The sequence below is a fragment of the Fukomys damarensis genome, unplaced genomic scaffold (genome assembly GCF_012274545.1).
Source record: "Fukomys damarensis isolate Sample0158 unplaced genomic scaffold, DMR_v1.0_HiC HiC_scaffold_33, whole genome shotgun sequence".
NCBI classification, from domain to species: domain Eukaryota; kingdom Metazoa; phylum Chordata; class Mammalia; order Rodentia; family Bathyergidae; genus Fukomys; species Fukomys damarensis.
Genome location: NW_022900945.1, coordinates 43,634,326 through 43,657,694, shown reverse-complemented (window position 1 = coordinate 43,657,694; position 23,369 = coordinate 43,634,326). Strand labels below are relative to the sequence as shown.

The following is a 23,369-nucleotide window of genomic DNA, read 5'->3' as shown; positions in this document are numbered from 1 at the left end:
CTGACCCGACCCGAGCCTCTTCCCTTCGGCTCCCGCTTCCCGGAACCTCCCCCGCGGGGCGAGGGGGCGACTGGGGGAGCCAGGCCCGGGCTCCCTGGGTCCCAGCCCCAGGCCGGGGTGGGATGTCGGGAACGGGGTGGGGTGTGACCAGTGGGGGCTGCCACTGCTCGGCTGGGTCTGGATCCTCCCTAGAAGGTTCTCTTGGGGTCTGCCTGGGATGGGGGGCAGAGGGGATTTGAAAGAATCCTGCGCATAAGTAAGAACCTCTTCTCTCGAGCCAGCATGAAGATTATCCTAGGAGTTTGGGCTGGGCGACCTGGAGCTGAGTTCTTCCCTCCCTCTGGCTTCAAAGTTGAGAAAGATTGATACCCTGAAGACTGATGCCTTCCCTGGACTTAGAGGAATTGAGCGGGGTACAGGAGCCCACTGGTTCATCTGTGAAGTGGAGAAATTAGACGGGCGGGCCAGTGACTCCGGCAGTGTCTTGTCACAGAGAAGGGCCCACAAATCCCAGGCTCCATTCCAGGCTCTGCGTGGGGTTTGGCTGCCCCTTTCCAGGTCAGTGGGGCAGTTCCTCCGGGGCTGCCTCTCAGAGGGAGCTGTTGTCTGTGCCATCTTGGCCTTGGGCCTAGTGGCCTGGCCTGGCCTGGGCTGCCTGTTCTTTTGACCCAACCAGAACTGTAGGGAAAGTGTTCTGGGTAATTTAATGCATACCCTTGCCTGGCACCACCCGTGCCAGATACCTTGCTAGGCGACAGCAGTGATGTCCTCATGCCCAAGTGGCCGATGTTTAGCCCAGCAGTGATTGCCCTCCGTCAGCACTGGCCAGCCTAGCTTGGGGCTACTCTGGCCTGTGTACAGCTGGGACAACTGAACGACAGGAGTGGGTGGCAGGGTTGGAAGAAATCCTAGTGTTAGTCACCTGGTGGAACTTCCCAGGGTACACCTTTTTGTTTTTGTTTTTGTTTTGAGACAGGGTCTCACTATGTAGTGGAGACTGGCCTGGAACTCACTCTATAGCCCAGGCTGGTCTCAAACTCACAGCAGTCCTCCTGCCTCAGCCTCCCAAGTGCTGCGATTACGGGCTTGCGCCACCACGCCCGGCTAGGGTACCCCTTTTTGAAGGGCATCTGCTGGCAGGGAGAATGCCTTCTTATCTGTCTTTTAGGGTATGAGGGAGAGACCCTCTGTGGTGGGGAGAGTGTGGCTGTGTGCTCACAACTCCTATAAATTCTCGGTGACTCATGTCCTCTTCCCCCACATCCCAGTTTTGTGAATGTGTGTGGAGGGAGGGAGAGAGGGAGGGGCCGCCCAGGATCCTGCTGTTGAAGAGCAGCAGCCTGGTGCTGGAGTACTCTGCTTCCTAAAGGCAGACCAAGGCCAGGGTGGGAGGTGGTGGCAGTAGGTGTGGAGTAGAAGAGTTCAGCCTAGCTTGACAGGATGTGGGACTGAAGGAAAAAGCCAGGCTTTGGACGGAGATCAGATTACTGTCCCTTCTTTACTGCTCCCTGCCTGCTTGGTGGGAGGACTGGGTCTCATTTGTCTCTTCTTTGTGGGGCTCCTCCCAGCCAGGCTCTAGCCCCCTCCCCCTTCCCAACAGCCTTGACTTGAGCTCAGCTCCAGGGCCCGCCCTCTTCCTCCTAGGCTGTGGGCCTGGGAACCCCTGCCAGCTGGAGGTCAGCTCCCCCCTCACACCAGGGAAGGAGGAAATAAGGGAAGCTGCGAAGGTGTGATGCACTGCTGGTTCACGTTGCTGGGGGTGAGGGACACAAGCAAACCGGCAAAGTTGACTCCTTGCCCTGAGTCACAGGGAGGGGTAGGCAGGGCCTGGAAGTGAACTGGATTGAGGGAGAAAGGGCTGTACCAGAGTGGGTGGAGGCGATTGCCCAGTGGTTTTTCAGTTGCTGTGCCTTGGTGGATGTGTATGCATGGCTCCCTACAGTGTGGTCATTGTCCCCTGCCGGAGGCTGAGTGACCCAGTGTGGTTGCCAGACCCCAGAGGAAGGAGCAAGGAAGGCAGACTGCCCAAATGCAGGCTGTGGGCATTCCCAGGACTGAGCCTCCTTTGTACGACTCCTGGCTTTGGGGACTGGGTGGGGTAGGTCAGGGAAGCTGGCTGGCTGCTGCCCCTGGCCTCTGTCTGGGTTTCCCTGCTGCTGCTCTCCTTCCCAACTCTGGGGTGACATGTAGAAAGGTACAGGTTCTTGAGGCATGCAGTTTGGATTTGAACCCCGCCACCTCTGTGCCAGACTCGTCTAACCCTCACTGAGCCCTAGTTCCCCAAAATGGGAAGTGTGCCGTCACCCAACAGGTGTCTGAGGAAGGTGATTTTGTTAAAATGCCCAATGTAGTTCGGGATACCTAGGGCTGTATAAATACTCTTTCCCTTCCCGGCCCACCACCCACTGTCTCATTGTGACTAGGCAGGCATGACTTGTGCTGAGGGACAACCTGTTCTAGACTGGGCCTTAGTGATGATTAAACTTTTAAGTGTATCACAACCCTAATTCCTGATACGCAGAACACGCAAAAGCTGGCCCTTTTGGAGACACCCCTGAGCACCTTTCTCTGGGTAATCCAGGGACCCAGATTGAGTACAAGAGATCAAAACTCAAGTCTACTGGTTCCAAAGTGTGCTCTTCCACCTCCTCTGGTGTGTTCTAACCCATTAAAGATCCGTCGCAGATCCGCAGATTAGGAACTTCAAGGTCTGCTGCCTGCAGAATTGGATCTTGGCAAGAACATACTTGAACAAGCTGTCTTCTGTTCCTTCCCCGCAGGATGCTCAGTTTCCAGGGATGTTGTGGGGGGCTTTAGAGAAGTGTTTTGGAATTACTGGCTTTTTCCCAAATCCCCACTGCCTGTTTTGTGCTAGCCCCAGCCATGGCTGCGATCCGAAAGAAGCTGGTGATTGTGGGGGATGGCGCCTGTGGGAAGACCTGCCTTCTCATCGTCTTCAGCAAGGATCAGTTTCCAGAAGTCTATGTGCCGACAGTCTTTGAGAATTATATCGCAGACATAGAGGTGGACGGGAAGCAGGTAAAGGCCAAGAACCCTTTCCTGTCTGCCCGGGAACCCTGCCCCTGGTTGTGTAGGGACCCAGAATGTGCTCCCTGCCACCTGGCACTTTTTTGCTGCACTCTCCTTGCTGGAACCTGTGAAAGCTGGGCAGTCATACTGTAGTCTTAGAAATCTAGATACATCTCCTGGCTCCACCACATACTGGCTCTGCAGCCTGGGACAGGTCCCTTTGCTCCTGTTAAATTTCCCACGCTGCAAAGCGGGGGAGGTGATGGCATGACCTCCCCCAAAGCATTCATATGAGAATTAAATAAAGTGCTGACAATGGCAGCTCATACAGTACGGTATAAAAGTCAAATGCATTTTAGAGTTCCTTTTTTTAACTTACCTAGTTTGTTGTGTGACAGTGATTAATATAATGCCTCACACATAGCAAGTGGTCAGATCAATGTTCTGGGAGCCTAAAGCATCAGTCGTTTCCGGGAAGACCTCTGGGTGGTAGGGTTAGGGGCCTCAGGCCAGCCACTCACTGGCCTTGTTGTCAGGTGGAGCTGGCTCTGTGGGACACTGCGGGGCAGGAAGACTATGATCGCCTGCGGCCTCTCTCCTACCCGGACACTGACGTCATCCTCATGTGCTTCTCCATCGACAGCCCGGACAGCCTGGGTGAGGGCACTGGAGGGAGGGACGGAGACCCATCTTCAGAGGCTGTGGGCATGGGGATGCAGGGGACAGTCGGGCCCTGCTGCTCTCTTTTCTTTGGCAACTGTGGCCCTTGGGAGGACGTACTGAGGAGGGGTCTTGAGCTGGGAAAGGGACCAGGCTGAAGAGCCCGAGACTGCTGTGGGAAGGTGAGGTTCTCCCCTGGTAAGTGGAGGTACTGAAACCTGTTGGGACTTGTCCGTGCAGAAAACATTCCTGAGAAGTGGACCCCGGAGGTGAAGCACTTCTGCCCGAACGTTCCCATCATCCTTGTGGGGAATAAGAAGGACCTGAGGCAAGATGAGCACACCAGGAGAGAGCTGGCAAAGATGAAGCAGGTGGGGCAGCTGCTCCGCTGGGAGCCCTTAGGAAGGCACCCTCCAAGGGCTGCGCACTTGGAGAGTGACTGCTGGGTGGGCCCTCGGCAGCGGACGAGATGATCAGAGAATGAAGTGACTTATCCGTACAAGGTCCCTTGGTATTTTCCTTTATTCCAGTCTTTGGAATTAGGGTTACTAAAACGAACAAGAAAGTCCTTATCTATGACTAGGGGTGTGCAGACTGGGCCCTCGGAGCACACTGGGGGAGGGAGGCTGTGTCTTATCAGTGGCTGGGAGGCAGGCCAGGGGGCCCTACTCAAGGTCTTGCTAAGTGCCTCTCTAGAGGGAGAACTAGTTTACAACCGGAAGCTGCCTGGATGTGGAATGTTGACTATCTCAGGAGGATAATTATGGTGAGGTTTTAAACTGGGGACACACGTCAGGTACCTAGCCTGGAAGGAGAAGAGAGGCAGGGAGGTCAGTTAGGAGTGGGGAGTCAGGAGGGAGAAGTGTGTACCATGGTGGAAAGGGAAAGGAATAGACTGGAATTTGCAATCTAAACATGGATCTTAGATCCCTGTCTGCGGTAGCTGAGGGCCTGGGTGCTTTGTGGAGCTAGGGTAGGAGTTATAGGTGTCCAGAGCCACCAGCTTCCTTTGACCTTTTGTCTTCTCAGGAGCCGGTTCGATCTGAGGAAGGCCGGGACATGGCAAACCGGATCAGTGCCTTTGGCTACCTCGAGTGCTCAGCCAAGACTAAGGAGGGGGTCCGGGAGGTATTTGAGATGGCCACTCGGGCTGGCCTTCAGGTCCGCAAGAATAAGCGCCGGAGGGGCTGCCCCATTCTCTGAGATCCCCCCACCTGCCCCCCTTTCCTTCACAAGGGCATATAAATAACCTGGAACTTTGCCCTTAGGACTCCATGCTGAAGGCATTCTTTTCAGTTCCCTCATGCCCAAGACTGCATTGAATCTCCCAGCCCCAAGGTGGTGGTGGTGGGCCCTCCCTCCCTTCCTCTGAGAGACAGGCCTGTGCCCTGTCCTTCCAGAGCAGAGGCCTTGCTCCTGCTGCCTTGGTCTAGGGGTGGGGCTTTTGCTCTTTTTGGCCTTCCCGGGAAGAGTCACACACCAGCACTTTATATACTTCTGGCTCCCAGGAGCACGCCTAGGGTAGGGGACTGGGGTTTCTGCTCTGGGCAGGGGCCTTTTGTCTGTGACTTCACTTGGTGCGGGGCATGAATAAATTTGCAGGTTCCAACATGTGTGTGGCAGCTTTCTATCTCTCTTTCCTGGTCCCTATCTTGGCTGCAAGCCTAGAGTTTCATCTCTCTCTTCATTTCCAAGTTTTTGCCAGGCTGGTCCTGGGTCTGCAGAGGCAGGACTACAGAATTAGGGTGGAGTCTCAGAGCTAAGAATGAGGTCATGGCTGGCTCCAGGCCTAGGAGGAGGGGGAGGGGAGTGGTCTGTAGCTGGGGCTAAACTTAGAAACCTGTGGGTGGCTCTGCTGTCCTGGGTTTCCTCCTCTGGACTTCAAGGGGGTGTGGCCCTGGGCTGGATGTGACAGTCTCACCCTTCTGCAGGGTCACTGGGGAGTGCTGGAAGCTGGGGCCAAGCCGAGGAGATGAGCAAGAGGCTTTTGTATAGAACAAGATTTTGTTTTCAATTTTTCTTCCTCTCCCCTCCCCCAATCGTTAGCAGCTTGGTTCTCCGCAGCAGGAGAAAGGGTGGAATGGCTTGGTTGTAAACTCTCCCCCAGCCTTCCTGTCCCTTAGAGGGACAGCTTAGCTGGGTTCCGGTTCGGGGCCAGGTAGCAGGGGGTTAAGGCCTGGGTGGTGTGAGGGGGTGGGCAGCCGTCTTCAGAGCTCGTTCCTCCACTGTGGCTCCACTTGCAGAGACAGGTGCCCTTCGCCGTCCTGCTCCTGGGGGATGCAGTCCCCACCACAGGGCCCTGGAAGGAAAGAAGTGTGCTTTGTTTTCTTGACATCTCCCAGTACTGTCCCCCACCTGGCCCAGCCATACCTGAGGTAGAAGAACTGAGCTTGCTCAGACTTTGGAGTAAATTCTGTCCCTGCTGCAGGTCCAGTTTGGTAGGAAAAGGGCACCCAGTGTACCCCCCGTTTTCCTTACAGAACTCCAGGAATCTGTGGAGTACAGGGGCATTGGTGTACGTGGAGCTGGAGGCCCAGCCTTGGACCTGCCACATCTGAGCCAGGGCTGTTCAACCTCCAGGTCAATCACTTACAAATAGAGTGGGGGCGTGGTAGGAATTAACCCTGGTTAGCATTAACTGAGCCATAAGCAGCTGCTTAATAAAGCTGTACCTGTGCTAGGCTGGGGCTTGTGGCCATCAAGAGGGGTTTTGGGGTGGGAATGCTCACGCTTTCCAGTCAGGGTCATGGCCCAGGAGAAGTGGGTTGCCCACTACAATGAGCAAGGCTTTGGCCCGGGTCACAGCCACGTTGAACCTCTGGAAGGAAGAAGGCTGGGGTCACAGAAGGGAAAGGCCCAAGGAAGGAAGAATTCCTGCCACCCCTAAGTCCTCAAACCTTGGGGTTCTTAAGGAAACCCAGGTTAAAGTCCAGATCCAACTGCACAAAGCTCTGGCTGCTTCGAACGGTGGAGATGAGGATGATGCTGCGTTCTTGGCCTTGGAATTCTTCCACGGAGCCCACCTAGAGCAGAGAGAGGCAAGACTTGAGAGCAGGTGGGGACAGGGAAGGGCACCTGGAGCCTGAGCTACATGGTAGGTACAGAGCAGTTACTTGGCAACTGTAGACCAGCAGAGTGGCAGAGAGGACAGGAGGCTGCAGTGGGAGTGGAAAGCTTAAGGGTGAAGCCACTTATGGGTGTGGGGCCTGGAAAGTTTCAAAGCGAAGCAGACAGCATTGCAGAGAAAACGGTAACTCAGAGCAATGATTATGAAACTTAAGACTGTCTACAACTCAAAGCCCTCACCCAGACCTCCTGATCAGAGTTTGTGAGGGCTCCAGAGGCCTCTAACTGTACAACAGTTTTCAACCCTGGCTACAAATCAGAATCACCTGAGGAGCTGTAAAAACTACCAGTGCCCTGGCTCTGCCCCCAGACAGCTGTGTTAATTGGCTGGGTGGGGCCCTGGCACTGGCAGTATTAGAAGCAATCCAGGTGGTTTTTACCTGCATTCACCACCTGAGAGAGCAGCCAGCTACTGCAGGGTGGGGGGACAATATCGTAGGACAGTTGGAGGTAGGCCATGGAATTTGGACTTCACACTGAGGGCAGAGGCCTCAAGCCTGCACGATCACAGGAATGGCAGGATGTGAGTGCTTGTTAAACACACAAGCTTCCAGACCCACAAGTTGTGATCTCTAGGAGTGAGAGGCTTGGGGAATGCACCAGCTCTGTCCCAGAATGAGACAGGGACAGAGGTCGGACTGGAGCAGCAGCGCAGAAGCTGAGGTGCCCGAAAGTGGGGAAGAGAGGCACACAGAAGGCAGGAGTGAACACGGGGCAGTGTGTCACCTTCAAGTCCTTGATGTCCTCCAGCCCCCGAAGCTCCTTGTCAAGTTTAGTGATGCAATAACGGATTTTTTCCACCTGGAGGGAGGGAAAGGTGCCTTTCTCTCAAGTCATCACCCCAAGGCACAAGGAGACAAGACAGGAGATGAGGGGACTTGGATCCCAGGCCAGCAAGCGCTGGGGGTCCTGAAGCCTCTGCCTACTGGTCTGGTGTTGGGAGGCACCACCTGGGGGAAGGTTCCACACTTGCTGGGAACTGAAGGCCTGACCTGCTTCCGGTATGGGGAGATGACGCCCACACTTCGGGGGCTCAGGCGGGCTTTGCCCTTCTTGGACGAAGGGGCTAGGAGCAGCTTCAAGTAGGAAGTCACTGTGGCAGCCTCTTCAGGGTTGAAGAAGGACGGGCTATTGCCCTCACGCTCATCTTTGCCCATTATGCCGTGAAAGATGATGGGAAAGCCCTGGACACAGGTCAGAGGAAACCCTCAGCCAGAGCTTCCTACCGCCCCCTCCCCACCTCCAAACCCTTCCAGGAAACAGGGAGGCTTAGGCCGGGGTGACAAACGGAGGCACCCACAGCGTCCACTCAGCCTCTTCCTGCCCTGCACCTTCAGTTAGGAGGGAAGTTGGGAGTCAGGGCCAAAAGGGCCTGAGCCCAGCCCTGAGAGCTCAGCCTTACCTGTCCAGGCACAGCCTCACCTTTCGAGGCAGACCTTCCCAGCGGCAGAGCCGTTCTCGGTCCATCACATCCGCACAGGCCTGCAGCTCGCCATCATAATAGAGCTGGTTAGGAATGTCCAGGATGGTGGGATGAGACCTAGGAGGCAGAGGAGGAAGAGTAAGACTAAGGACTGAGTTACCCCTGCCCTGGGCCTATGCACAGTATCCTTCTGCACTCCTGCTCTCTACACGGCAGGACACTGCAACTGAAGAAAGCACAACCAAATGTGGGTCACAAAGCTGGATTTCATTGACCAGCGCAATCACTTCCTTACCTTTGTGGTGCTGGGGACTGAACTCAGAGCCCTTCACACCGAGTGCTATCCCCCACCCTTCATACAAATTTTTCAGACAGAGTTTCACTAAGTTGCCCAGGCTGGACTTGAACTTGCAGTCCTCTCACCTCATTTCTGTTTGCTGTTTTTTGAGACAGGGTCTCACTATGAAGTTCAGGCTGGCTTTGATCTCACTATGGTTGGCCTCAAACTTGGGGCGATTCTCCTGTCTCAGCCTCCTGAGTGCTGGGATTACAGGCGTGTGCCACTGCTTGTTTTGTTTTTGAGACAGGGTCCAGACTGGTCTTGAATTCACCATGTAGTCCAAACTGTCCTTAAACTCTAGATGCTCCTGCCGTAGCCTCCCAAAAGCTCGTATTATAGATGTGAGCCACCAGACGTGGCTCCAAATTACTTTTAAAAATCAAAAAATTAGGAAGCCATTCTCATGACAGTACAAAAACAAATTATCACCTATCACTATTATTTTATATGTTAAATCCAAAAAGATAACAAGCAGTGACATAGTAACTGACACTTACTGAACTCTTAGTGACAGCTTGATACTTACCTAAGCATTTCTGATGTCTGAAGTCATTTACTGAAGTATATAAGCCAGGCCTAGTGGCACATACCTTGTACTCTCAGTTACGTGGGTGGCTAAGACAGGAGGATTAGTTGAACCCAGCAGTAGGAGGCCAGACCAGGTTACATAGAGAGACTCTTACGTCTAAAAGCAAAAACTATTCTATTTTTCTCAGGTCTCCTTGGATCGTTTGGAAAGTCCATCTGAGACCTCACACCAGACACATCCTAGTATCCAGCCATGCCCAATGTACAGACAAGCCAAGCAAACTAGTGCAGGATGAAAGCACTTGCTAAGTCACACGGACAAGTAGCAGAGATGGGGCCAGAAAGGAGACCTCTGACCTTCCAGCCGATAGTCTTTCTGCATCACAGCCTCTGAGCAACAGGCATGCAGAGCAGAGCCCGCAGCCGGGGCTACACATCGGCCGAGAAGGTCAGGGTAGCGGCAGAGGGGGAGGTGCAGGAATACCTGTAGTTACGCAGCAGCTTGGTTATGAACTGGGGGTTGTAGCCGGTGGGGCCCTTCTTGTACAGGGTGTTGTAGGTGAGCAGCCGCTCCAGCAGCGAGTAGCCCAGCCCGTGCTTCTGTGTCAGTGGAGAGCGCAGCACAGGCCCCAGCTGCCGAGGGTCTCCTGCCAGCACCAGCTGCCCTCCTGGATTGCCGGTCTCCTTGACTTCCATCAGTCCTGGGAGGCAGGGGCAGTGTGGGGGGAAAGGTGGGTGATGGGACCTCCCGGAGCCTCAGGAGGGTGGTGTGCCACAGTCCGTCCGATCCCTCACCTGCTATGGCCACCAGACTCTCAGGCTCCATGCAGTGTCCGGCCTCATCAATGAAGATGTGTGTGAAGTGGTTGGTGGGAAACTGGGCCGACACCAACCTGGGAGGTGTCAGGCCAGGCAAGAGTCACGGCCAGGGGACCAGACCTGAATGCTCAGCCCCCAGGAGCCCTTCTTCCCCATTTCCCCAGCCTGCACCCCTTTACCTACACTAACAACTCCCCACCTGCTGGCAGTGATGAGGGTGGTAATTAAGACGCGATATTCCTGCAGCTGCTTCTTGGCAGGAAACATGTACTCCCCCGTCTTGGCATCCCAGTTACAGCAGGGCTGCGGATCGTGAAGGGACAAGAAGAATCAGCTTGGCTGCGCCCATTCTTACCACTGCTCTGGCTCTGGGCCACCCAAACTACTTTAGCCCCCCTCTTCTGCTTTTTAGACGAGGAGACTGAGGCCTAGAGAGGGGTCCTGACCCACCTGGGGTCACAAAGCAAGTAAGCAGTTCTAGTTTCCCAGCCCTTATCTCCCCGCCGGCTCCCCACGCCTCACCATCCCTAGCTTTCTGCACTTCCCGATACCTTTATGTCCTCAGGCACCATGCGGATGTCCCTGCTGGGGGCCAAGAGGCGGTAGATGGAGCTGGGCAGGTGGACCCGGAGCCGCTGGCAGAGGAGGTCAGCACTTGAATTGGACGGAGCGCAGGCCAGGATGTGGGCTTCGGGCAAGTGCTTCACCACCTGAGGGGCAGAGGAGTGTGGTGTGGGAGCAGCTTCCTGACTCCGCTGTGACTCGCCGGGTCTCACTCACTGCAGCATCGCCTCCCGCTGCTGGCGGAGGTAGTGGCACAGAAGGCAAGTTCTGATTTCCCACCCCTGCTGGATAACTGGCAGTAAACATACAAGTCTGTGATGATTGAAATGTAAACAGTGACTGCACTCACCAGCCACACTGACCCTAACTTCCTCTTTCAAGGGCTGCTTAGAAGTAGGAACATTCAGGGAGCTGGCGGGCGCCAGAACTTGGGAACAAGGAAGAGTGTAGCACCCAGGTCTACATTTAGGCCTCACCTGCTTAATGGCCTCCACTAATGTGACGGTCTTGCCAGTGCCTGGAGGCCCAAAAATGATGTAGGGGGCTGGCCGGGTGGTACCCATAACAATGTGCTTCATGGCCTGCAGCTGCTCCGGGTTCGACTCCAGACTCCGATCAAACAGCCTGACAGAGGGGCCAGGAATCCAAACTTCAAGTCATCCAGCACCCAGAGGCTTCTGTGACTCCATCCCTACACCCACACCCAGGAACCCCAAAGCCCCCTGCCCAGTCTCACTTGAGCTTCACGTCTGAGGACAGCAGAGGGACCCCACGAGAGGCCACAGGAAAGAGCATGGGCCCCAGGGGCCAGCGCCCCGTCAGCTCCAGGGCACGGTGCTGGACTCGCAGGGGCTGGCGGTTGAAGGTGAAGTTCACCTTGAAGGTCAGCCCATCGACAAAGCGGTCCAGGAGGCTTTGGGCAGGGAGAAAGGTGGAAAACCTCATTAGTGTGCTGGGTAACGAAAAGCCAGGATGTTCTCCCTCTCTCACTACTGCAGTCCTTCTTTCCAATACCTCCACACAAAGCTTCCTAGGAGAGGAAAGCTGCTCAGACAGCCCAGGGCCCCTGAAGAAAAACTCCCTGCTCTGTGCTTGGGCTGTCACTTGTCTCAGAAAGAAACACCTCCTCCTTGCCCCTGGCCTCAGAAAGACAGTGGAGGCCATTCCTCCATCACCCACCTCGAGGAGAAGCTCAGCTTGACACAGTCCAGCTCCACCTTGTGCACAAAGCCCTTGTAGGTGACCGGGTTCTCCTGGTGTGTCTCAGAGGACAAAACGGCAAACAGGTGGTCACCCCGTAGCACTGAGGGGCGGCTCTCAGTCACGCCGGGAACCTTAGGGGTGAACATAAGCAGGCTTCTGTCCCAGGCTCTCTGGACCTCTGTGAACTGAGGTTCTGGCCCTCTAACTCAACATTCAGGGAGTTATGGCTCTTTGCATCCCTCTCTTCTCTCCCTCAAGGGTTAGTGTCAAGGAAAGAGGAAGGCGGCAAATTCTCCTAACTTGTTCAGATATGCTGAGCCCAGGAATCTAACATGTGCAAGGCAGGATTTCAGGACCCAAAGTCAGCTTCACCCAGCTGTCCTCTTGGCCAGTTCAGTCCTACTCTGACTTTAAAATCTTTTTTGGGCTGGGGATTTAGCTCAGTGGTCCCACTGCCTGCCTCACAAGTACAAGGTCCAGAGTTTGATCCGTGGTACCAAAAAAAAAAAAAAACAACAACAACCTTATTCACAACTCACTTCCTGTGTTGTCTTTCCCCGACTGCCTTTGTTCTCCCTCTTCCTACCTGTACTTGTGTGCAGAAGAATATTCTCATGGGTAATTCTGGGCTTACATGTACATAGAGAGCTAAACAGGGCGCTAAGAATTATCCTTTTACCTCTGTATTTTTCAGATAAGCTACCTCTGGCTAAAAGGAAGCATTTCACGGGCTGTGGTGGTACATGCCTGTAACATAGGCACTCCAAGAGGCGGATGCAGGAAGGTGGCAGATCTGAGACTAGCCGGGGAACTCAGCAACTTCGTGAGACCCTGTCTCACAATAAAAATGTAGTGGGGCCAGGGATTTAGCTCAGTGGTGACACCACCTGCCTTGCAAGCGAAGAGCTGGAGTTTGACCCCGGGTACCAAAGGCCCTGGACTCAATCACCAGTCCGGGAGTAGGGTTAGGGCTGTGGGAAGCAAGAGTCTTACCCAGGGCCACTTAACTGGAGGTAGCAAAGTGTGGGCTAAAACTCCATTCTCCCACCCTGCTACCTCCTTTTGGGTACAAGATGCACATTTCTTTTTGGGCTCTCTGGGACAGGAACTGCTTCATCTTTTTCTAGGTTCGCCCTGCAGTCAGCTAGTGTCCTGTCACAGTCTACTACACTGGCTGACTTGAGCTCCACCCATCCACTTCCTGCCCCACATCCACACCTGATCCGAGCCCTGACCTCCAGTGTGAGCAGCCTGGGGTTCCAGGCAACAGGGTCCCAGGTCATGGGCACTGACTCCAGGTCATAGTGCCGGATGTCATTCTCCATCTGCAGCTCCTCCAGGTGCAGCAGCAGCCGGAGCTTCACCTCATAGTTCTTCCACTTCAGGCTTGTCTCCAGCTTGGCCCTGGCAGAGATGGTAGGGGAGTGGGGTGGGAGGGGCAGGAAGAGGGTGGCGTAGGCCCCTCCCACACCTGGAAGAACCCCCCGACCTGTGAAGCTCTGGAACTATGATGGCATTAGGAAGCAAGGAAGACTAGGAGGGCAGAGAAGTGGATGGGGGTGGGGCCGGAGGCCTCAAAAAGGGAGCTCTGGCTCTTGCTTTCTGGAATTTCCCTGCCCCTACCTGAGAGGTGACTTGACGTTTGCGTCGTGGATCCTAACAGCCAGAACATTCTCCCCTGACCCACCCAAGACCCATACTCTCACCTCACTCAAATGTTTCTCTGTTCAGATGTCCCCTGCTCAGACAGGTTAGAACTAACTGCCTTCTGCAAAACAGCAACCTCAGCCCTTACCCTGCTTTAGTTTATTTAGCATTGGTTTAGTTCTTCATAGCACTCATCAATACACGAAATTATAAAATAAAGTTTTAAAGAAGTTACAGGATTAAAAGAAAAGAAATTACAGGATAAAAGGGCCAGGGATTTAGCTCAGTGGTACCACACCTGCCTTGAAAATTCAAGGCCTTAAGTTCAATCCCCAGTATTGGAAAAAAAAAAAAAAGGGTAGAGCACTCTCCTAGAATGTGCAAGGTTCTGGGTTCAATACCTAGCAGTGCAGAAAGGGTTGGGGTAGGGAGAGACGGGTAAGGGGAAGGAAGAAAGAAGGAAAGAAAAAGAGAAAGGGAGGAGGAGGGAGGAGAGATTTAAGTGCTCACTGTCCTCCTAGAATGGGCAAGGCCCTTGTTGGACTGGTCCACCTCGAGCAGCGCCTAGCACACAGGGCATGCTCAGTGAGAGAATGAAGGAACAGCCGAGGGGCTGAGGGTGGGAAATACAGGCAATGGGAAGAGACAGACACAGGCAAGAGTGTGGGGTGCAGAGAGGTGGCACATACTTGATCTCAGCGATCTCCTTTGGGGCCGCGAAGGTATTTGTTCTCTGAAGAAGGACGGGAAGCAGCTGCCTGAGGCGGGGTGGTGGATGGTAGCTCCCTAGGGCCATACTTAGCTCGAGGCCATAGCCCTTAGCCCTGGTAGGAAAGGAAAAGCAGTCACAAACATGGAAACCTGTCACTTCAGACTCTGGGAATGACCCGCGACACAGGATACATGAGGCCTCCTACAGTGAGACTGACTGCTGAAAGGTGGTAGCAGTGTCCACCTAAGGCTGTGGAAACACAATACATCATGTAGCTTCTAGTTCCCAGGCTGGACCATTCTCATTTGTGGAAAGCCTACTATTTAGAAATGTTTCAAAAATATTATATAGAAAATAAAATATATGGGAAATACATGTTCACTAGAAGCAAAAAGTCATGTGATAGGTCATACATAAATAAATTACATTCTTACCATCACACACCCAATGTTAAGTTTTTTTTTTTTGGTACCTGAGATCACACTCAGGTCCTTGCACTTGTGAGGCAGGTGACAGAACCACTGAGCTAAATCCCTGACCCTCAACTTTTTGATATATAGCCTTCTAAACATTTTTCTTTGTAAGTTTGTCTTTTTTTTTTTTTGGAGATAGGGTCTCACTATGTAGCCCAGGCTGACCATGAACTTGCACTGATCTTCCTCCCTCAGCCTCCCAAGCACTGAGATTACAGGTGTGTGCCAACACACACCTGGCTAAATGTGTATTTTTTAACACATATGTATTATTTACAAAGAAAGAGCATGATGGTCACACTATGAAGGTCTTATTACAAGCTGCTATGGTTTGTATCTAGATGTCCTCAAAGCCTTACATACTCATAGGAGGGGCTTTTGGGAAGTGGCTGAATTATGGGCGTATGACACAGAGATTAATGGTGTGTAACTAAATTGGTTTAGCCTGAATCTGTGTGTAGATAGTGGAAACAGTAGCCTGTGTATGGGCGGCACCAATCAATAAATTTTTGCCTGGATGGAATAGAAGGGGAAAAGGAGACAGGCTTGCTGCTTGCTGCCTTCTACTTGCCATGACATGGACTGTTTCTCCTCTGTGACGCCCATTTGCAATGCCACCCTGCCTTGGAGTCAGCCAGCTACGGACTGAAACCTCTCCATGTAAATTATGAACTTAATAAACCTTTCCTCTGTTAACTTTGGGTGGTGCGTATTTTGTCTCAGCAATGAGAAAATAAGACCAAAAAACGGTCTTTTTCGGTTTTGTTGTTTTTTGAGACAGGGTCTCACTGTGTAGCCCAGGCTGGCCTTGAACTTGCAGCAACCCTCCTATGTCAGTCTACTGAGTGCTGGGATTACAGCCAGGCACCACCACACCCAGCCATGGTTTGCTTTTGAAATTCATTATTATGTGAAAAACTATCTAGCTATGCCAAAGAGAGGTGTCTACATGTATTACACATGTACACAAAGAAGGCTACTCACATGGGATGTCCAGGACAGGGAATATAGGGAGATGAAAAGCTGATGAATGGCAGCTTACAGATGGGCGCTGGGCAGGGGCAGGGGATAAAAGGTGGTAGGTGAAGGGTCTCTTTTTTGGGGGTAATGAAATGTTCTAAAACTGACTGTGATAATGGTTGTCCATATCTGTGATTATATTAAAAACCACTGAATTGCATTCATCAAATGAGTTAATCATATGGCAAATGTGTTATCTCAATAATGCTGTTCAAAAAAGAGAGAGAGAGAGAGAGTGGGCTGAGGATATAGCTCAGTGGTAAAGCATATATTTAGCACTCCTGAGGCCCTGGGTTCGACCTCAGCACCACTAAAATGTTTTTCAGTTAAAAAAGAACTTAGGTGCAATGGCACATGCCTATAACTGCTGCTACATGGGAGGCTAAGGCAGGATGATCCCAAAGTCAAGGCCAGCCTGTCATTTAGCTTCTCAAAATAAAACTGAAAAAGCGTTGGGGATTTAGCTCAGTGGTAGAGCACTTGCTCAGCATGGATGAGGCCCTGGGTTCTGAATCCAGAAGTACAATCAAGCAATCAATCGACAGAGGGGCAGATGTTTATAATGGGCTGCTTGATCATTCATTACACAGTAAAAATACTAAAAAAAAAGTTGAAATGTTTTTCATATGCCCCTCAGATCTGCCACTCTCCTGCAACTTGCGTCCTAGACAGGGAAGGTCTCTGAGGCCCAGAGGAGGGGTGAACTCTCAGGCAGGAGAGGAGCTCTGGCTTCCAGCTCTGGGCTCTACCCACGGACCCACCTGTCTCGGTCAGGAGACACTCAGCCCAGAGGGAGTTGGAGGAACAGTTACCGGTCAGGTCTCTCCCCTTCCTCTATGCGGTTGGTTGCCACAGAGTTTCTAGTGATCTGAATGCACTTGTAGGGAGCTGTAGGCTTCAGTTGTGTAGCCAGGGGGCTGTGAGCGACGGCAGCCAGGAAGCGGGCAATGTAGAAAGTGCCAGCTTCTTCTGAATCTGACTCTCCAGGGCCCATCAGCTCCCAGAGCACAGTGGCTGGGAAGTAGCCCACAAAGTTGGTCTTACAGTGGACCTGGAGCTCATAGCATTCACCTGGAGGAGGACGCTTGAGTGAACAGAGGTGGGGTGGGGACCCCAGAAACTCCCCCATCCCACGGGACAGCTGCAGGGTCCTTCCCCAAGGCCCAGCCCTGCCCAGGGCAAGACTGCCGTCCACTAAGGGTCTTCCCTTTGGAAACCAACTCACCAGGGCCCAGTGGGCAGGGCAGCTCCTGGTCATCATAAAAGGCAAACTGGGGTGTCCAGCACAGTGGGAAGAGGTGAGTGAGGGTAACAGGCTTGGTTCCTCCATTCCGAAGCCTCAAGGTCAGCTCCTCCTTGTGGTTCAAATCCAGGTGGATAAGGAGCTGCCCATCTCGGGTTTCATGGGGCCCCTGAACTTCCACATCCACCCCATGCTTCCCGTGAAGATACTGAGCCCTGAAGAGAGCGGGAGTCAAGGGGTGGCAGGGACAGAGGGCCTGGACTGGGGGTTGCCTTTGGAAAGTTTCAAGGTTGGGAGGCTGGCAAGGTACCAACTGTGGTCACAAAACCCACCCTGCCTCCCAGATCAAGTCTCTGCCCTTCCCCCAGTCTTTAAGGGGGTGTGCTTACCATAACCCCCCTTCCCCCCATACATACGTGCGTGCATGCACACCCACACACACACCTATCATAAAAGATTGTGGCTAGCAGTGACTTGTGGTGTTTGCTGATATCTGACCCCAGCTTCATTTTCCTCTTTTCTGGGAACTCCACGTCGGCCCAGCGGTCAAGGCTGAAGAACCTGACCTGAGTCTTGCTGACGAAGGCCAGATTTGCATTCTTCATTCCATACAGCATGGAGGAGAAGCCAGGGGTGGGAGACCTAGAGCTGCCAGAAGCAGAGGAGACTGGGAAGTGAGGGAAGGCAGCACCAGTGGGTCACAGGGTAGCTGTGGGCTTAGCCTCTGAGGGTCACTCTGTGCTGAACACAGCACAGAAACTCAGGCTAGGGACTGGAGGGACTGCTTGTATCTTAAGGCAAGGCAATGGGACTTTCCAAGGCAAAATGTAACAGCAGGTTATGGATTGCACACTTCTGAGGAGAAAAGGCCAATCCTGGGCTGATGATTGGAAGGATTTGGTGAACAGAGAGAAAGAAACAGAGTTTTTGTTAGTGGTGGTGGTGGGGAACCTTGGGACAAAGAAAATGTATGTATAAACAACCCAGTGGAAAGAACTAAGGTCAAGGAGAAGCCAAGTAAGTTGATTTAGAGGAGAGTGGATAAGGAGCTCAGTGGAGAAGAAGTGAGAGAAGGGCTTAGAGTCAGCAGAGGTGTCCAGAGTGTAGGCAAGGTGGCTGATCAGACAGCAGTTTCTACCCGGAGTCAAAGGGTGCAGGTGGAACCCAAGCAGGAAGGGAAAGGATCCTTCTCCAGACATCAAATAGCCTGGCTTTGTGCCTAGAGAGGTGAACACAGGGAAAATTGGTCAGCAGGACTGTCGCCTCAAGGTTCAGCACGTGGAATTCAGTTTAGTCAATGCAACAAACACTTACAGAGGCCTGTTAGGTGCCAGACACTGCACTACATGTTGGGGAGGGGGCTCCCCAAGATGCAAGAGACCCAGGCCCGCCTCGAGGAGCACTCGGCCCAATCCCACAAATTCTAGGGTGATGCCAGGAGCAGGAACACAGCCACAGTGGGGGCTCCCAGGGACACTGAACCCAGCCTGGGCGCAGGGGTGGTGAGTACCTTGCAAGTGAGCAAAGGTGAGGGATGTGCAAGAACCGGGCTCCACCAACCTATGTGTATGAGCCCAGTTTACTGCACCGCTCAAAACCTCACTTCTCCCTCCACAGAATGGGGATAGCATGGGCCGGAGATGCAGCTCACTGGTAGCAGGGTCACCTAGCATTTGTAAGGCTCTGGGCTCCATCCCCAGCACCACAACAAATAAGCAAACAAATAAATAAGATGGAGAGAATACAACTTGAATTCTATGAGTGGTTTGTTGACACTGCAGAGAACCACTTAGCCCGGTGCGTGGCACATAGGAGACCCCAGTAAAGGCGAGTGATAATTTAGTATCACATGTAGTTTGGCTGTAGTAGAGTGAAAAGTGCAAGGGAAGGAGAGGCAGGAGACAGCAGAGATAGGCAGGGACCAGATCACACAGTTTTGCTTACAAAGCTTAGAAGCCTAGACCTAAAACCCTGAATGTCAGCAGTCCTTCACTTTCCTTTCCTGGTATCCAGGAGCCCAAGGACTCTCGCACACGGTGACATACTCAAGATCAGGACAACCAACACCCTCCCTCCATGTTTTATAGGGAGAGAAAGCAAATTTTTGCCCCTAAGAACCAACTCTTAAAGCTAATCAGCATGGTCACTCCCAGGCATAAGTTAGGGATTTTCTTTGGTGTCTCCTGCCTGGAACTCTGCCCCTCTCCTTCACCCCAGGCATATGAGAGCAGTACCATTCAGAAAACTTTGAGTTGCCTATGATTTTTTTTTTTAGTACCGGGGATCAAACTCAGGACCTTGTACTTGCAAGGCAGGTGCAGTGCCACTGAGCTAAATCCCTGAAACCTGTCTATGATTTGTTTTAAAGAGATAATAAATCATTTGAAAGCATAATGGAAAAAGCAAATGTCATCTACTATTGTTAGCGTTTGTATTAGTAATAATAGTAGTACTAAGGGTGGCAGTAGTAGTAGGAGTAGTAACAACTTACTTTCAGCCCTTGTCAGAGGCTACCCTGTGGTTACAGAACCACTGCAGTTGGTGGGTTTTAAGCAGGGGAGTGGCAAAACCATATTTGCATTTCAGATCACTCTGGCATCAGGATTGGAGGATGGATTTGCTGGAGGCAAGACTGTAGGCAGGGAGACCAGTTAGAAGAAGGCCACCGCAATACTCTGGTTAAAAGATAACAAAGGTCTGAACCAGGCAGCAGTAGAGAAAGAAAAGGGGCCAGATTTGATCATTTTCAGAATGTAAATTAGCAGAATGCGGTGACCCACAGGAGAAGGAAAGGAGGGAAGCAGGATGAGTGTAGCGTACCCAAATCAGTCGGCTGGCTTAGGGGAGGAGAGACCTGTAGAGCTGACCCTAACAACTGGACATGCTGGGTTTGAGGTTTCTGGGCTCCAGGCAGATCGGGCTCCATGAGTCAGAACTTGAGAACTCAAGCAAAGTCAAGGTCAGATCTTAATCCTAGGAGTCCTCAGGTTGTAGCTACAACCAAAGAAGTGTCTGGGACCTTCTCAGGGAGTATAAGTGGTTTGAGAACAATCAAAGCTAGGTCAGCTGTGGGAGGGAGGGAGGAAACAAAGAGATAAACAAAAGAGAGGGATAGGAGCAGGGAAAGTCTCAAAATCAGATGTCAGGACCAAAGGGTATTGAGGGATCCAGAAATAAAGGACTGAGGTCAGGAGGCCATCAGTAATTTTCATCAGGGCTTCTTAGTCTTCAGTCCCCAAGTCCCATGGCTTGGGACACAAACTTACATTATCTACAAAAGCCAGGCCCCACAGCTGTCTTGATATCAGGCCCATTTTGTGTTATTACGGGACAAACGACCACACATCCCTCGTAACTGTGCAGTAAGAAAACAGGAGTGCAGGCACTTGAAGAGGCCTGGCCTCCAGCACAGAGCTTGGAGAAAAGGGGCTCCGTGGGACTGAATGAACTGGGGAAGGCACACCATGCCTGTGGGGGTAAAGGGAGCTCACTCTGATCAAATGTGGCCAGCAGAGAGTGAAGGTCCAAAATAGCCAGATATTATAGCTTTCATGGGAAAAACAAAAGCAAATTTTTATTTCTGGAAACTTCTACCTAGGCCCATGGGTAGACAGAACTCATCTTTGTACACCTTGCAACTTCTACTATGGAGGCTGTTCCCCAACTACTTCTCAAATGCTTTTATCTGTTATTCCTAAGCAAATCCATCTATCTCCCATCTAAGGTAATAGCCATAAAAATTAAATTATTCTTAAAAAGTCATTAACAATATGTTATTATATAGAAAAACCTCAATCCTTGCATTACATACATCTAGTCACCTAGATTTCTAGGGAAAACTTCCTAACCAAGACCGAAAACCTGAAACAAAAAAATAATAAAAAATAGTAATAGCCAGGTATGGTGGTGAATCCTCATATGCCCAACACTCTAGATGCTAAGGCAGGAGGATGGTAAGTTTGAGACCAGCCGGGACTACACAGCAAGACTCTGTTTTAAAAGGAAGGAAGGAAGGAAGGAGAGAGGGAGGAACAATTCAATAGGGAAAATAACCAACTTGAAAAACAAATCCAGATGACCAAGAGTATGAAAACTGCCCCAAGTGTAGAGAAGTACAAGTTTTTAAAAATGAGGTATCATTCCTATTAGAGAGACAAAAATAAAAATAGTTCTAACACATATTTCTGTTCCTGGAATTTCAGCTATGGTGACTGAGATGATCTGCCTCGTGTCTGCCTTGTCTCAGTTCTTGGATCCTCCCCAAATCTGCAAGGAGGTCCACAGCAAGCAACAAGTTCAGCAGGCAGGTTTATTGGGTGACAAGCAGAGTACATTCATAAGTGAGGTAATTTATTAAGGGTAGTAGTACATTTTCAAAAAGGCAGAGTGGGTACAGCCAGAAGTGGCAACTGCCCTGAGGGCCAGAGAGGATTTTCTCTGCAAATGTTTAGACCTTTGAGGAGAGATGGAGGGTTGGGGCTTTCTCCAACTGGCAGGGCCACTCCACCCATCTATACGGAAAGGAAGTTTTTGGTCTCAGGTCTTGGTGTCTCCCCCAGGAGGGTCAAAAACCACAATGCATGTATATGTTAATGAGATCTAATTGGGCCACCTTCTGGTTTAAATTCCCTAGGTGCACAAGGTTGACCTCAAACTTATATAAAGTAGGGGACCTTTAAGAGGCTTGAGGAGTTCTTCTCAAGAAATAATGAAACTACAAACTCAGGAACCGCAAGCCACTGGCTGTCGGAGGTTTTCGACTTTATTTATTTGTGAGACAAGGTCTCACTATGTAGTCCTCCCCATATAGCCCAAGCTGGCCTCAAATTTGTGATCATCCTGCCTCAGCCTACCAAGCAGGTGTGCCCCGCTGAGGGTTTCTATTTTAGCCTACCTGTTGTCCTCCCAGCTCTTATCTAATGAACTACCTACCCCTCCATTTCCTTGTTTTACAAACCCTGAGCTGCAGGTGAGTCAAGATCAGAATTCTGATAAAACTGAAATAAAATAAAAAAAAACACCAGAAGGCTGTGAATGAGTGTTTCTGGGGCACATATTGTTTTTTGAAATTAGTTGATACGAGGTCTCAAAGCTAAGCCCCCACCGCCATGGATAAATGTGTAAGCACAAAGCTACTCCATGCCAGAAGCCAGAAAGCTCTTCCTAAAACTGGTTGTGTCAGTGTCCTATGCTGAGACCATCTGTGCTTTCATATTTCTGCTAAGCCTAAAAAACAAAACAAAATCTCTCATTGCCATGGCACCCAAGGACCCGTCCAGTTCTGCTCCAACCTCTTTCTGGTCTCCCGTCAGCAGGTTCTCCCTAAGGTCACCCCAAGCCTTTGAAACTGCTGCTCCCACTGCCTGAAATGCTTTCTCCTTGCCCCTTATATCTGTAAATTCCCTTTCATCCTTCAGATTCTGTTCACATATCACTCCCAGAAACCTCTGATTCCTAGACTAGGCCAGGTCTCCCCAACTTACTACAACCTCTGCACATACTGGACATTTTCTTTTTTTTCTTTTTTGTTACTGGGGATCGAACTCGGACCCTTGTGCTTGCAAGGCAGGTGCTAGAACCACTGAGCTAAATCCGCAGCCCATATACTGGACATTTTCTAACAAGCACTCATCAGGCAGCAATTAAATATTCATGTTTAGTTGCCACACTCTTCCCTAGCTGTTTTTTTCCTGTGGACTGCCAGCACCTGGCCAAACTGCTTTGCTCATAGGAGGCACCAAGCCCATATTTACTGAATGAAAGAATGAGCCCAAAGCAAGAATTGTCGTATCTCAGAAACCTTTTCTGACACCTGTCCTTACTCCTTGGAACATGTTAGGAATGCAGAGGAAACTGCTTGGGAGATCACATTTTGGCTTCAGGCAACCTTGAGAGAATGTACATATTCTTACAATTGGGGAAATGAAACAAAATCAAATGCAACCCCTAAATGTGGAGCCAGAATCAACACAATACTCGCACCTGCACGTGTACTCCTGCACTGAATTTGTTTATACATATGCACTTCCCTATTGGACTACACTCTTCTTCGGAGGCAGGGACCAAGGAATAAACAGCAGAGCCACATTTGCTAGATCCAGAGTGGTGGTGCACTCTGGGAAGCGGAGGGAGGAGCATTCCGAGTTCAAGCCCAGCCTGGGTAATTTGATGAGACCCAGTCTCAAAATAAAATAAAAAGGGCCCAGGATGTAGCTCAGTGAGATGACTCTGGGTTCAATCCTCAACACATCACACAAATACAAAAGTTCTCTAATCCAAACAGAAATCTCCCCTACCTTTGGCAGAAGAGCATGTAGACAAAATCTATTTCCATCTTTTGGACTGATACTGCAGTGAGTGACACCGGCGTTTAATACTATCCGTCACGATATTTTCATGGATAACAGCTACTTTGTCCTCTTCCACGAAAATATTTCTCACGACAGATATGAACCCAGAGAGACCTTTCCTCCTCTTCTCTGTACTCAATTTTTTTCTTGTCCGTCAAGGCCATCATTTACATCATATTCTAGTAACTACAAGGGAGTACTGTCTTTTTTTTTTTTTTTTTTTTTTTTTTT

The 23,369-nt window shown here is 51.3% G+C and overlaps 2 protein-coding genes across 8 annotated transcripts in view; one reads left to right on the top strand and one right to left on the bottom strand.

Moving 5' to 3' along the window:
* Positions 1–220: 220 nt before the first annotated feature.
* Rhoc (ras homolog family member C) lies at positions 221–5,299 on the top strand. The gene is made up of 5 exons (XM_010631286.3): positions 221–558; positions 2,876–3,039; positions 3,567–3,687; positions 3,931–4,061; positions 4,720–5,299. The coding sequence occupies exons 2-5, from the start codon at positions 2,884–2,886 to the stop codon at positions 4,891–4,893; spliced, it is 582 nt and encodes a 193-aa protein (XP_010629588.1). The 5' UTR covers positions 221–558; positions 2,876–2,883; the 3' UTR covers positions 4,894–5,299.
* Positions 5,279–23,369, bottom strand: part of Mov10 (Mov10 RISC complex RNA helicase) — a 21,354-nt gene continuing 3,263 nt past the window's right edge. For 5 of the 7 annotated variants that reach the window (XM_010631282.3, XM_010631284.3, XM_010631280.3 and 2 more), the window contains exons 3-21: positions 17,233–17,436; positions 16,771–17,003; positions 16,358–16,616; positions 14,030–14,164; positions 12,929–13,097; positions 11,670–11,824; positions 11,227–11,403; positions 10,967–11,114; positions 10,478–10,636; positions 10,126–10,229; positions 9,903–10,000; positions 9,592–9,808; positions 8,239–8,356; positions 7,809–8,000; positions 7,543–7,617; positions 6,588–6,713; positions 6,420–6,508; positions 6,061–6,182; positions 5,279–5,989 (exon numbers count right to left, since the gene is read on the bottom strand). In XM_010631282.3, coding sequence (XP_010629584.1) covers positions 5,898–5,989; positions 6,061–6,182; positions 6,420–6,508; positions 6,588–6,713; positions 7,543–7,617; positions 7,809–8,000; positions 8,239–8,356; positions 9,592–9,808; positions 9,903–10,000; positions 10,126–10,229; positions 10,478–10,636; positions 10,967–11,114; positions 11,227–11,403; positions 11,670–11,824; positions 12,929–13,097; positions 14,030–14,164; positions 16,358–16,616; positions 16,771–17,003; positions 17,233–17,436 — 2,872 coding nt within the window. In that variant the 3' untranslated portion in view covers positions 5,279–5,897. Of the gene's footprint in view, positions 5,990–6,060; positions 6,183–6,419; positions 6,509–6,587; positions 6,714–7,542; positions 7,618–7,808; positions 8,001–8,238; positions 8,357–9,591; positions 9,809–9,902; positions 10,001–10,125; positions 10,230–10,477; positions 10,637–10,966; positions 11,115–11,226; positions 11,404–11,669; positions 11,825–12,928; positions 13,098–14,029; positions 14,165–16,357; positions 16,617–16,770; positions 17,004–17,232; positions 17,437–19,279; positions 19,421–23,369 lie in introns of all 7 variants that reach the window. The other 2 variants (XM_010631283.3, XM_019208520.2) reach the window with 2 other exon arrangements.